The 16,931-nt window shown below is 49.3% G+C and overlaps 1 protein-coding gene across 1 annotated transcript in view; it reads left to right on the top strand.

Annotated features, from left to right (window-relative positions):
* Nucleotides 1–16,931, top strand: part of GALNT12 (polypeptide N-acetylgalactosaminyltransferase 12) — a 37,119-nt gene that overhangs the window by 7,816 nt on the left and 12,372 nt on the right. The window contains exons 2-4 of the mRNA XM_078436656.2: nucleotides 4,761–4,930; nucleotides 9,571–9,760; nucleotides 13,674–13,859. Of these exons, the coding sequence (XP_078292782.1) occupies nucleotides 4,761–4,930; nucleotides 9,571–9,760; nucleotides 13,674–13,859 (546 nt within the window). The remainder of the gene's footprint in view (nucleotides 1–4,760; nucleotides 4,931–9,570; nucleotides 9,761–13,673; nucleotides 13,860–16,931) is intronic.

Genomic DNA, 16,931 nt, shown 5'->3' on the forward strand with positions numbered 1-16,931 from the left:
GTGGTCCTTTAGTATAAAATCACATCCTTAACCGTTGGTATTAAAATGGCTTTCTTCCCATGATAAGAATAAGTAGGAAGGTAGAAAGATATCCGCTTGACCAAATAATGCTGGGACCAGATGTCAGTCCCTCCTCGGTGTTTTTGTTTATGTTTCTGCTGCTCTGCAAAACCCCAAAGCCCAAGGCCACTGTTCTAGAATGTCCAGGTACTCTATATGTGTCCCTTCAAATCATAAGAGCACTGGCTACGTTTGGCACTATTACTCAGAGCTTCAAAATGTTCCTCTTCTTTAATATCATGTCATAATACATCTAAGAATTTCTCACCTGAGGGAATAATCAGAGATAACCCAGAAGGACGCTTGTAGTAACAATCTTTCTCTGTAACATTATTTATAATAGCAAAAAGCTGTAAATAATTCCAAAGGTCCGACAAGAAAACGTGAAATGTAGTGCAGGTTCATGAAGGAATGCTACAAAGACCATCCAAAACCCGTTCTCAGAGACTCTTTTAACAATACAGAAGAATAACTGCACTATCATATTAAATCAAAAAAGCAGGGTACAGATCTATAAACAGCAGTGTGTGTGAGCATGTGCTCACACACAAACAATAAACAATAGAAAGAAACATGCCAAAAATGTTAACAATGGAGATCTCTGAGCAGTGGGCTTATTGCTGATTCTTACTTTATATTTTCCTGCATTCTAAAATTACTCACAATGAACATGCATCATTTTTATATTCACAAAGAAAGATTATTTTTTTTAAGTTTATTTATGTATTCTGAGAGAGAGAGAGAGAGAGAGAGAGAGAGAGAGAGTGCAAGCTGGGGAGGGGCAGAGAGAGAGAGGGAGAGCCTGACATGGGGCTTGATCCCATGAACTGTGAGGTTATGACCTGAGCTGAAACCAAGAGTCAGACACTTAACTGACTGAGCCATCCAGGGGCCCCCTTTTTCTTCTTAATTTATTACACTTTTAATTTTGAAAAATTCAAAGCTAGAGAAAATTTGTAAGAATAGCAGAACAGACTCCTGTACGTCCTTCCCCTAGATCCATTCATTATTTTGCCCCATTTACTTAATTTTTCTCTCTATGTGTGCTATATACTATTACACACATTTGAGAGTAAGTTTTAGCAATAATACCTTTTAGCCTTTGTTCCTTCGGCACGCATTTTCTAAGGACAGGGACATTCTCTCATGATACCATGATGTAGTTCTCAAATTAAGAAAGTTTATACAATACTGGATTTTTCCAACTGTGCCAACTTTTGGAGCAGCTTTATTTTTCCTGGACCTGGTATCTAATTGAGAATCAAGGGCGACATTTAGTTGTTGTGTCTCTTTAGCCCTGTCTCTGTCTCTTAGGACACTGGCATTTTAGCATTTTTTTTTAAAAGTACAGGCTTACTGGTTAATAAAACATCTCTCTCTGTTGGGCTTGGCTGAAAGTTTCCTTGTGATTTATTTCAGCATAGGCCGTACCATAAACTTAGTGACTTGAAACAACAATAAACATTTGTGATTTCACATAATCTCTGTGGGCCAGGGATTCGGGAGTGGCTTAGCTGGGTGGTTCTGGCTCTGGATCTCCCATGAGATCGCAATCCAAATGCTGCCTGGGGATTTCATCATCTCAAGGCCTGATTGGGCCTGGAAGATCTGCTTTCAAGAGGGCTTATCCCATGCCGGAAAGTTGGGGCTGGCTGTTGGCTGGAGGCCTCGGTCCCTCGCCACAGAGACCTCTCACAGGATGCTTGAGTCTACTCGCGTCACTGCATGGAACTGGCTTTCCCCAGGATGGATGGTCCATGGGAGGGAACAAAGAGGGAACCTCAGTGTCTTAGGGCCTGGTGTTGGAAGACACGTACTGTCACACTTCTGCATTCTATCCCTGCGTGGCGGTTTTCAAATATATCCACACATTCTTGGCAATCATCCCCTGCAAAGGATGGAGCCTGCCTCTCCTCCCCTTGAGTGTGGGCTGGACTCCCCTCTGTGGAGCACAGTGCTAAGTAGTAACCACTTCTGTGAATCAGAAGCCCTTGGCGTCCAAGGATTCGCGTCCCGCTGCTCGGGCTGCTGGGGATGCCCTGTCGTCGCTTTAGGACACCAGAGCTGTTATGCTTCCAGCCTCAGCTGACTTTGACTCAAGCGTGTAGAGCAGGGCCTGCAAACGCAGCACGAGTGAGGATGTGAGTGTGGTTGAGAAGAGCCGGCCTCTAACAGAGTCTCCCGGATACGCCTGTTCGTGTGGAGGGTCCTCCCAGTGACAGCAGAGCTCTCTGCAGAGACTGCCCTGGAGTTTAGGAAGAGGGCCTGGAGCAAGACCCTGGGAGGGAGGACAGGGAGGGAGGAGGGCGAGGCAGGGAGGTGTGGTGCAGGGCTCTTCATTTGATCAGATGGCCCACCTGAGCGTCCGGCTGGGGGCAAGCCACAACCCCACGACCGGGCCTCTGGACATGAGGACCCCGGCCAGGTACGTGCTCACAGGCATTCTGTGAACCGCCCAAGTTATCCCACTTCTCTGAGCCTGGCCTTCCAAGCGGGAACAATACATGCCAACACTGAAAGTGGTTTTGAGAGTTAAATGAAGTAGGACATTTCATTAATTTTAAGTCTTTTTTTTTTTTTTTTTTTTTTTTTTTCATATTGAAGCATCTCTGAGATTTGGAGGTATCTTAAAATCAACGCATCCTCCAGTTAGGATAAGCAACACTTGTCCTTAGAGGTTCTTAAAAGAATGGTGTGTGTTCCAAACATTGGCATCTTTAATTTTTATGAAATATTGCAGGCTGGAGATATGGTAGCAGTAAAGAATTGGTAACTTCTTAAGACGTCTCAGTTGTATTGTGTTTTATTATGAAAAAAAAAGGCGTCCTTATATCTTAGATAGATTGAAATATTCATGGATGCTGTGATATTCTGGGTTTTGCTTTAAACTAGTCTGGGATGGGGTGCCTGGGTGGCTCAGTCAGTTATGCATCTGACTCTTGATCTCGGCCCAGGTCATGATCTCACAACTCATGGGATAGCTGAGTGTGGAGCCTGCATGAGATTCTCTCTCTCCCTCTCTCTAAAACACAAAACAAAACAAAACAAAAAACCCTAGTCTGGTGAGGGCATAGATGAATCAAGATACACCATGCATTGAGAATTGTTGATGTTGGGCAAAAGGTCCCAGGAGTTCCTTATAATGTTTGAAAAAATTCATGATGAAACAAAAGGAGAAAAACCACAAGAAATAAAGTGGATACATAAAGGGATTTTTCTCTGCTTTTTTGCATTATTCAGGTCTCCTCCTCAATGTCACCTCCTCTAAGAGGCCCTCCCTGATTACCTGTTCTGTGGTTGCTCCGTTTCCCCCTTCCCACTGCCCTCCACAGTTGCTCTGTTTTGCACCCTGCTTTTCTTTATAGCACCATTACTTTCTGAAATTACTGATACATTTGCTTATTTGATCATTGTCCCCTTGAATGTAAGCCTAGAGGCTTTTTTTTTTAATCCACCTAGTAGGTGATCAGGAAATATTTGGTGACTGACGGGTAAGGGCCCACTGACGTGTTGCCTGGTACCGGCAGTTGGCTGATCTAGCTTTACTCCTCCTCATCCTGCTTGGTTCTGCATCCCTTTGACGTGCTGCACAGCCTGCTGTGAGGTCTTCCCTTTCTGCCCAGGCCGGCTGGCTGGTCTTCAAGCATGTACGCTCTTCTCGCATTGCCAGCCCCGCATTCCAGCCCAGTCTTGTGGGTGCCCCTCTGGGGTTCTGTTCCTCCCCTCTCTTGCCATTTCCTATGGAAGGTCTCCAGGCACGGCCCAGTCCCTGGGATGACATTGGGAGTTTCTCGTGAGCCACTCTGAGAAGAGAGTTCTCTGTCAACTAGGGAAACTCCTTAGGAAGTAGCTGGAAACCCTACTAAAGAAAGAGGAAACTTACTGGTTCCTATCACCGCCAGTCAAGGCACATGCCCCCACCCCCACCGGGAGGCCACAGAGTGGGGCAAGGGGCGGGGTGGGTACTGGGAGGGGGGTGGTCAGTGTCCTCGATGCAGCCCTTCTGGACTGTTTGCACATTCTAGCAGTGGCTCTGGTTTCTGCACACACCACCTTTGTAAGCATCGTTGCTGCCCGGGTAACGTGCTGGAGAGGGCAGTGAGATGCCAGTGAGCAGCCAGAGCGCTGTGACTGACACCTGCTGGACCAGAGGCGCGTGTGTGGGCAAGGCGCCTGAGGAGCATCCAGAAGCGAGCAGTTGCCCCCACAGGCTGTCCCAGGGAGAGGATGGGGCTGAGCTGTTCTCGAAAGAGGACAGAGAGTTTGCCAGGTAGAGAAATGAGGAAAGGGCGTTCCAGGCAGAGGGCACGGTCTGAGCACAGGCCTGGCAGTGGAATCAGAAGGGAGAGGACCCACGAGAGAGGTGCTGAGGAGGGGGAGGTGGCCATCGTCCTCCCTTCTGAGTCTGCTTAGCTCGTATGTTGCTCAAATCTGAAATTTGCTTTAAAGCCTCAAAATAGTGTCCCACGGTTCAAGCTTCTTGGTGTCACTTTAGAACCTTTCTTAGACTCCGCTGGGGCTCCTAGAGGAACACTGGGGTCTCTGGAAGATCCCAGCAGATTATTTTCCATTCCCTAGGAGGAGGTCTCAGGACTGTGTCCTGTGTCCCCTTCACACCTCCATCCCTAGGACCAGCCTGGGCCTGGTACACACAGTCAGCTGCGGATTCTCGATTCCCTGAAGCTATGTTGTATTTGCAGGTGCAAAGAGAAGAAATATGATTATGACAAGTTGCCCACGACATCTGTTGTCATAGCGTTTTATAATGAAGCCTGGTCAACTCTCCTCCGGACAGTTTACAGTGTCCTCGAGACGTCCCCAGACATGCTGCTAGAAGAAGTCATCCTCGTAGATGACTACAGTGACAGAGGTAAGCCCTCCACATGAGCTCTTGGAGGGGCCTGGCTTCCCAGAGCAGTGCCTGGGAGGCAAGAGTGCGGCTCAGGAGGGGTGGAATGGGCCCCAGGAGGACAGGCTTTCTGTGTCTCCGTGTGCCCCGCCCCTGCCAGGAGCTCGGAGCCTGCTGGGATGCAGGTGTGTGGACAGAGGGCTCTACCACATGGTGCTACAGGAGACAGAGCACTCAGGAAGAATGACTGACCTTAGTCTTGAAGTAGTTTGTGGGCAGCAAAGGTGGAGAGAGGGTGTTTTAAGTGGAGGCATAGAATGTGGAAAGCCTCCGAGGCACAGTGTTGCATGATAGGCTCTGCAGGTAGTTCCGGAAGGACGGAGGACCAGCAGGCGGAGGAGAGGTATGAGACACGGGGAAGGGTGCAGGCGTTACACGTGAGGCCGAGGCGTCAGGACTTTGTCCTGAGGGCGGGGAGAACAAAGCAGGACTTTTTTTTTTTTTAATTTATGTTTATTTTTTTTGAGAGAGAGAGAGAGCAAGCAAGCCAGGGAGGGGCAGAGAGGGAGGGAAAGAGAAATCCCAAGCAGGCTCCACACTGTCAGCACAGAGCTTGACGTGGGGCTCGAACTCACGAACCATGAGATCATGACCTGAGCCAAAACCAAGAGTCGGCTGTTTAACTGACTGAGCCAGCCAGGCGCCCCTATGGCAGGGTTTTAAACAGGAGAGCAGTTTTGCCCTTTGAGGGATCCCTCTAGGCTGTGGGTGGAGAACGGTGTACAGGGGAGCTCTGCAGGGAGGCCGGGGGCTGTAGAGGCGGCCCAGGTGAGAGATGGAGGCTGGGAGTCTGGTGGTAGTTGAGGGAAGGGGAGGAGGAGGAGGGGTGTTTGAGACATGGCATCTGGGGGACCTGCAGGCCCTTGGAATGGGTTTCTGGGTGAATGGTGGTGCTGTCCCAGAGCTAGATAAGCCACCCAGGGCAGGAGTGACAGGTCTGGGAAAGGAAGTGGGGCATTTGGCTTTGGATTTGTTAAGTTTGAGATGAGATCGAAAAGGGGCAGCCCAGACAGGAGAAGAACTGAATCCAGGGAGAGGTGTTCCATTGAGAGAGTGACCCATATCCCTATAGGCCTGACCGGTGACCTGGGGTCCAGCAATTCACCTGCAGTCCAGAGTTGGCACTCCATTTATTCAGCGAACATATTTTGAGCTTCCACCTTTGTGCCAGGCACCATTCTAGGCACCGGGGATTCTGTGGGAAACAAGTCCCTGCTCTCGTAAAACTCACATTCTAATGGGTGGAGAGGTGGGTGGGGATGGTCAATGAACATGTAAAGAATAATACACGATGACAGGACACAATACAAAATAGCATAGCATAATATAGCAATATAGCAGGTGGACTACAGCAAGGGAAAAAGTGCTGTGAAATAAAAGAGCAGGAGAATAAGGGGAGCTTGGGGACGGACCCTCCTCTAGCCTGGTGGAGGGCAGGAAGCCTCCCTGAGGAAGTGGTTTTAAGCCAAAAGCTAGGATGTAAAGGAGGCAGCCCAGTGGCCCCAGTTGCAGGAAGAAGTTGGGCCGCGCAGGCATTCTGCAGGGCAGACCGTTGGCCAGTGGGGAGGTTACGCGGGAGATGAGGTGCCAGGGTGGGCGAGGCCAGACCAGGCAGGGCCTTGGAGGCCGCCATAAGGGGGTTTAGGCATAAATATGAGCCTGATGGGAGCCGTCTGAGGGCTGCTGGGGGGACAGGAAGGTCGCTCAGTCTTGGGCTCACTGTGCTGCCATGTGGGGCATGGCCGATGGATGGGAGTGGGGTGGAGGGGCTGCTGTGGTCATGCCTGGGGGAGCTAAGCTCAGCTGAGGGGAAATGTCAGGGTCATAGCAACAGGGAGAGCCGTGGGCTGAGTTGTTAGTCTCAAGCCAAATTACCATCCGTGGGCCACACAGAAGGGCAGCAGCTACTGCTTCGTGGGCATCTTGCTGTTTCGGGCTCTGTCTGGTCCGTCCGACTTCAAAGCTTGGAGTATGTGTCCTAATTGGTGGGTGTGTTTGGCCGTTCTCACAGAGACTCTAAACAACAGTGATTTACATGGGAAAAAAATGATCTCTCTCATATCACAAAGCTCGTGTAAAATGGTCTAGGGCTGGTGTGGCGGCTTCACAGTGTTGGGGCCTGGCTCCTTCTGCCCTGTATCTCCACATTCTCTAGGACATTGTGCTGCCCCGGTCTGTGTGCCCCGGGCTGGTTCTTCACCTTCTGCGTGCTGTCATCGGCAGGAAGATCTCATGGGGCTGGAGAGCTAAACTCGAAAGTTCCCCTCATGTCCCATGGAGCAGAGCAGGGGTCACTTGGCCACACCTAGCTGCAAGGGAGGCTGGGAACTGTAGCTTCCGTGGTGGGTGTTCGGCGACAGTTGGGGCTTGATGCTGCATGAAGTCCATTAGGCACTGGGCTCTGGGTTCAGGGCACCTGGGTCAGAGGTGAACTTTACCATGAACCTGTCATGGCACCTGGGCCAAGTCACTTGTCTTTTCTGAGCCTCAGTTTCTCATCTGTGAATGGGTTTGTCCACACTTACATCAGAGAGTGGTGAGGAACAAATGAGATCAGGCATAGGATGGACTCTCACGTCGGCCAGCACGTAGTAGGTACTCATCTCCCTTTCCTTTGGTCCTCTCCTCTCGGGGCTGTTTTAAATCTGTGCCGGCACTGGTCCGAGCTCCAACACTTTGCAGCCACTCAACCTTGAGCAAGTCCAGCGTCAACCTTGGCTTCAGCCCCTATAAAGTGGGATACTCGTCCCTAGCTCGCAGAGTCACAGTGAGGATTAAATGAGATAAAGGCAGGTAACATGCTACGTCAGTGCCTGGCATATTGTCATACCTGTACTTTTATGAAATATTAACAAAATGTAGAGTACCCCTGATATTTCAGAAATGTATTCATTCAGAAGCAAGGATCAGATTATTTATTTGATCTTCGTGGGATTGAATAGCTCCTCAGCAGGCAGGACCAGGGTGTGAACCCCTTCTGCATAGCTCAGTTCTTCTCGTGAGTGTAAGTGTGGGTCTCTGTGGGGCGGAGGCTGCCCTCTCCATCATGGTGACCTGAGCCACGGACAAGATGCCTGCTCAAGCCGTGATGACAGGATTTGTGCCCTGCCCCTCCCCCTGGCCTTTCCACACGCCAGTCTGAGCTCCGCGCAGGGGCGCCAACCCTCCCCAGGCATGGGAGGGCAGTTCAGACAGACCTAGAATAGATGCTGACCAAATCCATAAAGAGTACAAGGAGGGTACATGTGCATTTTCTTTTTTTCCCTTTATTTTTTTTTGCACCTGTGTGTTTACTGGGCATAGCCACCACCAATTAGCTTTGCTTGGGAAGTCACCTCCCTTATTCCTGCTACCAGCTTATTTGCAGTTATATTTAGGATGAAAAAAAAATCAACCAATGAAATGCTTTTTTTTTTTTAATGTCAAGAATATTTAGGGAAACATTTTTACAAACTGAAGCAACCTAGAACAGTTTACAGACTTTTCCCTTTTGCTGATGATTGAAGACTTTCAGACGACACCCACAATGATTAGGGGGGATTCTCTCATTTTTATTTTGCCTGATGGGCTCCCCCCACCTCCACCTGACCCACGGAGGGGTGGGAATCAGGGCCTCCTGTCCCTGAACCTGTGTGTGAAGTCTGGAGTCCTGAGGCCAGCCCTCGCTGTGGACGAGACCTTTCAACTTTTAAAGCCTCATTTCTTCTTATGCAAAATGGGACGAGCGCGTCCTCCTAACCAGTTTGCGTTTGTTTAGCAAGGCTGAGAGATTGAAGAAAGCTCTGGGAGGCAGTATTAAGCCTATGGATTCAAGCCAGGGCTGCTGGGTTAAAATCCTGGCTCCTTAGCTCACTTGTTCTGCGATCTTGACACATTACTTAGCCTCTCTGGCCTCAGTGTTCTCATCTATCAATGGGGATAGTTGTAGTACCTACCTCATGGGAAAGTTCTGAGGCTCTGATGAGTTCATATAAATCACCTGGACAGTAATTCTTGCAGTAGGCCCCCTAGTGGTAGCTGCCATTATTATTATTATTATTATTATTATTATTATTATTATTATTACTGTGTCAAATGAAATGAGCTCCTGAGAAAATTTGCGTTAACATAAATGTAAATAAAATTTGTCAACATAATTCCACATAAATTAAAATTTTATAACACGTTACATAATTAGTTAATATAAATAAACCAAGTGTATATTAACCCAGTTTCCCTGAAAAATGGTGGTTGGGCAGTTTTTGTGTGTTTTATTTTTAAATGTTCGCAAGTCAAGGTGTAATGTATTTTTGAGGGGGTAACAGCTTTATTGAGATATATCCAGATGCCACATGCACCCATTTCAAGCACACAATTCAGTGTGCGTGTGTTTTGACGGGGAGCCCTGGGTGGTTCTGGGATTCCTCTGCCCCAGCCACCCACCCCTGGCCTTCGTCGTACATGTCCAGCCTTGGTTCTGCGTGAGGTGAGGACATCCCAGGTAGGTGCAGAGCAAAGGAGGCTTCTGTCTATTCCGTTGTCATTTGGGGCTAGGGAGGGCCTGGAAGGATGCCGCTTGGCATGCGTGGCGGTGACCCCGCTTGTCTCGTTTGCCTCCCCAGAGCACCTGAAGGAGCGCCTGGCCAATGAGCTGTCCGGGCTGCCCAAGGTGCGTCTGATCCGCGCCAACAAGAGGGAGGGCCTGGTGCGAGCCAGGCTTCTAGGCGCTTCCGCGGCGAAGGGTGAAGTGCTGACCTTCCTGGACTGCCACTGTGAGTGCCACGAGGGGTGGCTCGAGCCGCTGCTGGAGAGGTGCGTGAGCGTGCGAATGGGGGCCCAATGCTGTGCAGAAGCAGAAACAAATTTCTCACCTTGGCGCCTGGGTTCAGATGCCCCTGGGGCAAGTCCTTTGTCACTGGGCATGATAACAGTCTGTGCCCCACACGGCTGCAGAGGCCATTAAATGAATGAATACACATACAGCCCTTAGAACATGCTAGCATGTATGAGGCCTTGTTAGTGTTTACTTTTACCACTGCTTATTATACACGTTTGTTGTGGAACACTTAGGAAGTATTTTGATCAACCAAGAAAAAGCTATTAATCATATAGAATCACAGTGCTGCAGAATATACGTTTTGGTGTATTTCCTTCAAGCAAGGCTGTCTTATCCATTATACCCAGTACCTACAATGCTTAGGACCCATGAAATTTTTTAATAGACCTGCAAAAATGTTTTTATGTTAATTATTTTACATCAGAAGGAAAAAAATGAGCATCATAACAATGGATTTAGCCTGGAGTGTGGCTTTCCTTCTAGCAATATAGTCATAAAATACAGCTTTAAATATATGTTATTTTTTATGAAGCCATGAAGTCATAACACAGCCCTGTCTTTAAGGGCATGTCTCCTGCTGTCCCATAGCCTCATACGCTAACCCTCCCAATCTGCCTGTCCTCCAAATCTACTGCCACTGGGCTCCTCTCTCCCCTCCCCTCCCCTCCCTTCCCCTCCCCTCCCCTCCCCTCCCCTCCCCTCCCCTCCCCTCTCTTCTCCTCTCCTCTCCTCTCCTCTCCTCTCCTCTCCTCTCCTCTCCTCTCCTCTCCTCCTTTGTCTCCCTATTCTTCTGAGTCAGCATCACAGCAGGCAGGAGCTGGGCTGGCAAAGTCAGAGCTCCTCCAAGTGGAGGAGAAAGGTCCAAGATTGGGAGGGTTTTCGTTTGGTCCCTCCCCGCGGAGCAGGCGAAGGGTCAGAAGATCAGAGTCTCTGGGGCGCCTGGGTGGCTCAGTCAGCTAAGCGCCCAATTTCGGCTCAGGTCATGATCTTGCAGTTCGTGGGTTTGAGCCCCGTGTCAGGCTCTGTGCTGATAGCTTGGAGCCTGGAACCTGCTTTGATTCTGTGTTTCCCTTTCTCTCTGCCCTTCCCCTGCCCACACTCTCTCTCTCTCTCTCTCTCTCTCTCTCAAAAATAAATAAACATTTAAAACATTTTTTTAAAGAAGATCAGGATCTCTGCAGTTGGCAAACTGCTTTCCCATGGCCTCTAGCACTTTGGTTGCCACGGTCTGTCTGGAAGAGCTGGGGACCCACTTTCCTCCTTCCTGTGTGAGACCAGGCTGTCCCCTGCTCTGCTACTTCTGCTGTCCTATCTATGTCCTGTCCCCTGTGGGTCCCACAGCTGCCTCCTTCTCCTCCTCAGCTCTGATGAGCTTCACCAGCAGCAAGGACCCAGGGTTCCTCAGGCCTGTGATGGAATTTTACAGCATGGTGACAGCTAAGGGTTCCCTCTGGAACCTGGACCGGTGGGTTTGTCCTTCACCCCTTCCCCACTGTGAACACACATGGCTGCCTCTAGGCCGATCTGAAGTCCCCTGATGCACTAATACCACCCAGCATTCTACTCCAGCCCATCCTCTGAAGGCCAGTGAGGCAGCCCTCCCCATAGACAAGTCCTTGTTCCATATCCCCAGATAAAAGGATTCTCCACCCTGGCTACCCATAGAACCCCATCTGGGCAACTTGTAAAACATACCAACTCCTGGGGTGCCTGGGTGGCTTATTCAGTTAGGCATCCGACTTCGGCTCAGGTCATGATCTCACTGTTCATGAGTTCTAGCCCCGCATCGGGCTCTGTGATAACACCTCAAACCATAGAGCCTGCTTCAGATTCTGTGTCTCCCTCTCTCTCTGCCCCTCTCCTGCTTACACTCTGTCTCTCAAAATAAATAAACATTAAAAAAATTTTTTTAAAAGCATACCAACTCCTTGGTCTCATGGCCAACCACTGGATCTGAATCTCTAGAGGTGGCCCCGGGCTTCTGGATGTTTCAGAAGCTCCCCAGGGACCTAGGTGTGTACCAGAGTTGACACACGCTGGTCCCTCAGATGGTCCCAAATGGGAACCCTCCCTGTCCCTTGGACGGTCCGACAGGAGCAGTAACCATGTTCCTCCAGGGGCTTTGGGCAATAGATATTCTTTGGTTTTCAAGTCAGGTGGGTGGTGCTCTTGGCATTTTATGAGCCGGGGACTGGGGATGCCAGACGTCCCACAGTGTGCAGTTCAGCCCTGCACAACAAAGACTGGTTCTGCCCCAGATGCCAGTAGCATGCCTGCCCCCGCCCCCCACCCACGGGGCAAGCTATTACTCGGCCTGCACACTTTGTAACCATGGTTCAGGGTCCTTTACTCCAATGCCGGCTCCCCCAGTTTTCCTTTTCTTATAAAAATTAGGCCACCCGACCACTTTGATTGCAAGTCACAAGTTCTTCTGGTCTCTGTCAGGGGCTAAGAAGCTTCTTTGAACCTGCCCAGCAGGTCAGCCACTTGTCTTCTCAAACCTTTTAAGAGTGCCCTAAGTTTGTTTAAAGAATTCGGGGGTGGGGGGGGGGGGACACCTGGTGGCTCAGTCAGTTAAGCCTCTGACTTTGGCTCAGATCATGATCTCACGGTTTGTGAGTTCGAGCTCTACATCGGGTTCTCCGCTCTCAGTGCAGAGCCTGCTTTGGATCCTCTGTGTCCCTCTCTCTCTGTCCTTCACCCCCTACCCCTGTCAAAAATAAATAAACATTTAAAAATTAAATCTTCCTCAGTTAGTGAATGCACAGGTTTTATTCATACAGTCTATCCTGAACAATGCAATTTCGCCTAATACTGTAATTCTTACCTGAGTGTGGTATTCACTTTGCCCCCTCTGACTTTCTGGGATTATTCTAAGGACACTGACAACTCAAGTCTGGTCGATCTCTGTTTCTTCACATTGCTCTGTGTGACTTATGATGTTTTAGGTCTCAAATTCCAGATAAAAGCCCCCGGAATGTAGCCCAGAGAAATCCAGTGTTCACACACAGGCCAGTCCCACTTCATCTTCCCTGGTGCACTGTCAAGTGCAAAAAAAAAACCCCACACGATATGGCAGCATATGCTGAAGGATGGCTGGGTCTGTGATCATGGTTGCAGAGAGAATAGCTAAAGCAGGCACATGGACTGATATCTGCAGCATTTTTCTCTACAGTATTGTAACCTGTTTCACAGTAATAAAGAGGACAAGAAAAGACTAGCAGTAGGTCCCAGGTTCTCTGCCAGCCACCTTATAAACATCCCCCAAGGGTGTCCTCACCTTAACCCTAAGAGTAGATATTATCGTTCCAGGGTCACCCACAGGTGACAGGTTCTGAGAGGTTAGGCGACTTGGCTAATGTCACACGGCAAATAAGGGGCAGGGTTTGAATTTTTATTCTAACTCCAAAGCTGATCCTTTGGTCTGGGCGCATCTCTGTTTTTTAGAGGGATAATTCGTTCTCAACACTAAGACATTTCGTTGTGATTAAATGAGGTCCCTCTTGGCAGTCTTTAGAAATTGCAAAATCTGCTTTCTGTCTTAAAAGTGACGTTTGGTTTTCACATGTCTTGACTTTCATGGAGGGACTCAGATTTATCCAGTATGTCCATAGATGGAATCTGAATATTGAAGCTGGGGACTTTTCCTATTCAAGCCAGAATCCTTCCTTCCTCGGTCTCCCCCGCCACCTGAGCGTTCCCTGTGAGGATCACCCGCCAGGGCCTCATGTGGCTGCAGACACCTGCAACGAGAGACGTAGGCCTTCCTCACACGGGCTCTCCTCCCTCCTCGCGGAAGGATGAGGAGAGTCATCCCCAAATTCCCTGATCGTCCTCCCGCCACCTGTCCTCATGGAGAGGCACATGGGGCATCCCGGATGTTCGCAGGATCCACGAAGAGGAGTCGGCGGTGGTATGTCCTGTGATCGATGTGATCGACTGGAACACCTTTGAGTACCTGGGCAATGCCGGGGAGCCACAGATCGGCGGCTTCGACTGGAGGCTGGTGTTCACGTGGCACGTGGTTCCCGAGAGGGAGAGGACGCGGATGCGGTCGCCCATCGATGTCATCAGGTTAGGGGCTAACCTCTGGCCACTCACTCTCTGAGCGTGTCTCGTTGCGTCTGGCCACCGTGTCAGTGAGGGTACCCGGGGAGGGCTGGTTAGCTGTTGTTCCCCCACTTTCTCCAGAGCATTTGTTTATTTTATTTTATTTTTAAAATCTTTATTTATATTTGAGAGAGAGATAGAGACAGAGACAGAGCATGAGTGGGGGAGGGGCAGAGAGAGAGAGAGAGAGGGAGACACAGAATCTGAAGCAGCCTCCAGGCTCTGAGCTGTCAGCACAGAGCCCAGAGTGGGGCTCAAACTCATGAACTGCGAGATCGTGACCTGAGCCGAAGTCGGACGCTTAATCGACTGAGCCACCCAGGTGCCCGAGCATAATTTTATTTTTATTAAAAAATCTTTACCACCCACATGAATTTTATGTTGGTATATTTTATTTATTTACGTATTTAAAAACTGTGGTAAAATATGCATAACAAAAAAATTGTTCACTTCAACCATTTTTAAAGTGTTTAGCTCAGTGGCATCAAGCACATTCATAGTATTGAGTAAACATCACTTCCAGAACTTTTTCATTGTCCTGTGCGGAAACCCTATACCCGTTGAGCAATGACTCCCCTGTCTCTTCTTCAACCCCTGGTCACTTCTATTGTACTCTCGATGGATTTCCCTAGTCTAGATTGCTCGTATAAGTGGAATCACACAGTATTTGTCCTTTTGTGTCTGGCTTCTTTCACTCCACATAAGTGTTTTCAAGGTTCTTCCAGAACCCCGTTCCTTTAATGGCTGAACAATATTCCACTGTGTAGACATCCATGTTTGTTTATCCATTCACCTGCTGATGGCCACTTGGGTTGTTTCTATCATGTGGTTATTGTGAACAATGCTGCTGTGAATATTGATTTACTGTTACTGTTTGAGTCCCTGTTTTCAGGTTTTTGAGGTATATACTTAGGAGCACCATTGGCGGGTCATATGATAATTTCATGCTTAACATTTTGAGGACACACTGTCAGGTCCTTTTTCAACTGGGGGATAGGTGGACCTGGGGGGTGAATGGGCCACCTTTGGCTAGTTGGTGATCCTGGGTCTGAGTAGAGTGGGTTCAGCGGGGGCTTGGTTGCTCTCATTCTTTGAGGTGTTGAAGTAATATAAAGGCTTCTTCCTCCCCTTCCAACTTCAGGAGCAAATGGGAGTCAGGCAGAGGGAGATCGGACATCAGCTTTATTGCTGCATTGAGCTAGAAATGGTGTCTTAGATCTGCACCCATGTTTGCCAGGAGGACTTCTGAGTTCTGACCTTGAGATGACCCACTGGCCAGAGGGAGATGCCTGTGGAGACAGTCTCAAGAGATGGCGGTAGAGGGGTGCCTGGGTGGCTCAGTCAGTTAAGTGTCCGACCCTTGATTTTGGCTCAGGTCATCATATCACGGTTCGTGAGTCTGAGCCCCACATGGGGCACACTGTCACGTTGAGCCTGCTTGAATTCTCTCTTTCTCTGCCTTTCCCCTGCTTCTGCGTGTCCCCCCCTCCCTCTCTCAAAAATAAATAAATAAATAAATTTAAAGAAAACGAGATGGGGGTGGAGAAATGAACGAGGCCAAGTCACATCCAGCCTAGAAGGCCAAGGACGGGGCTTTGGACTTTACCCTGAGAGAATAGAAGCCACTAAAGGCATTTGAGCTGGAAGTGACCCTGCCTGTTACATTCTTTAAAGATTGCTAGATGCCATGTTGGCAAGGGGCCTGGAGGGGGCGGGGCAGCGGGCAGGGACATCTTTAGGAGGCATCATAATCTTCGAGTCAGGAATGATGGTGCAGGAGAAGATGGAGAGAAACAGGGTACTCCAGAGATGATGTGGTGGACTGAGAGAGACTGAATGAGAATGGGGAAGGCAGGGATTGTGGTGACACCCTGGCTTCTGTAGGAGTCCTGAGTGACATCCTACTCAACTTTCACTGAACAGATTTGTAAACTGAGGCTCAGAATAGGAAGGGTCTTATCCAGGTTCATACATCCAACCTGGGATGCTGACATGTACTCCCATGGTCCCCTCCTCCCCATCACACACATGTGCTCGGGGATGCCATGGCCACCTCCTCTTCCCTTCCTATAATATCCCTGGGTCTCAGTTTCCTCACCTGTGAAATAGGTACAAGCATATCCACCTTGCCTACCCCTTAGATTTTTGGGATGAAACACGTGGAAGTGCTTTGTAGTCTAGAGCCTTCCCTTCCACAAGGAATCTTGCTGTCCTTTTCTCATCGGCCCAGAGCTTGGAAAGCCAATACTTTGTCAAGGCCCAGAAGCACTGCCGGGAGACCTTAACATTTTTAAACAGTTAGACCCTTGATGATGTACAGTTTCTCTACCTCTCAATACATTCCTTGGCATCTGCATGTCTTGGTGTGTTGACCTTTCAGCTTTCTGCTGTGGTAGGACAGAAGGCTTGGGCCATTATGGGGCGCCTGGGTGGCGCAGTCGGTTAAGCGTCCGACTTCAGCCAGGTCACGATCTCGCGGTCCGTGAGTTCGAGCCCCGCGTCGGGCTCTGGGCTGATGGCTCGGAGCCTGGAGCCTGTTTCCGATTCTGTGTCTCCCTCTCTCTCTGCCCCTCCCCCGTTCATGCTCTCTCTCTGTCCCAAAAATAAATAAAAAACGTTGAAAAAAAAATTAAAAAAAAAAAAAAAAAAAAAAAAAAGAAGGCTTGGGCCATTTCTAGAACCAGAGGAACCTGCTGGGGAGAAAACAAGGCTGGGTGAAGAAGAAGGCAAAAGTGGCCATCGGGGTCCTGGAAGGAGGCCACTCATGCAGGAGAGGAATGGGCCCTGGAGGAGCTTTGAGATGAGAGCTGCCTTCTGTGGTCTTCTACGCTCCAAAGGGCATCTGTGTTGCCCTGTGACCCTGTGACCAAGGCCACCACAGCCCAGCGCTAGCCATCCTCTTGGGGAGCCTGTCTCTTTCCTCAACTCTCTGGGTTGTCTGTGCTTCTAGAGGTACAAGGTTTTATCTCGCCCTCAGGCCTGTGCTCATGCTGGTATCTTCTTGGAGAAACATTCCATTCCTCCTCTCTGCCAACT

Source organism: Panthera onca, chromosome D4 (assembly GCF_046562875.1).
Source record: "Panthera onca isolate mPanOnc1 chromosome D4, mPanOnc1 haplotype 2, whole genome shotgun sequence".
NCBI lineage: Eukaryota > Metazoa > Chordata > Mammalia > Carnivora > Felidae > Panthera > Panthera onca.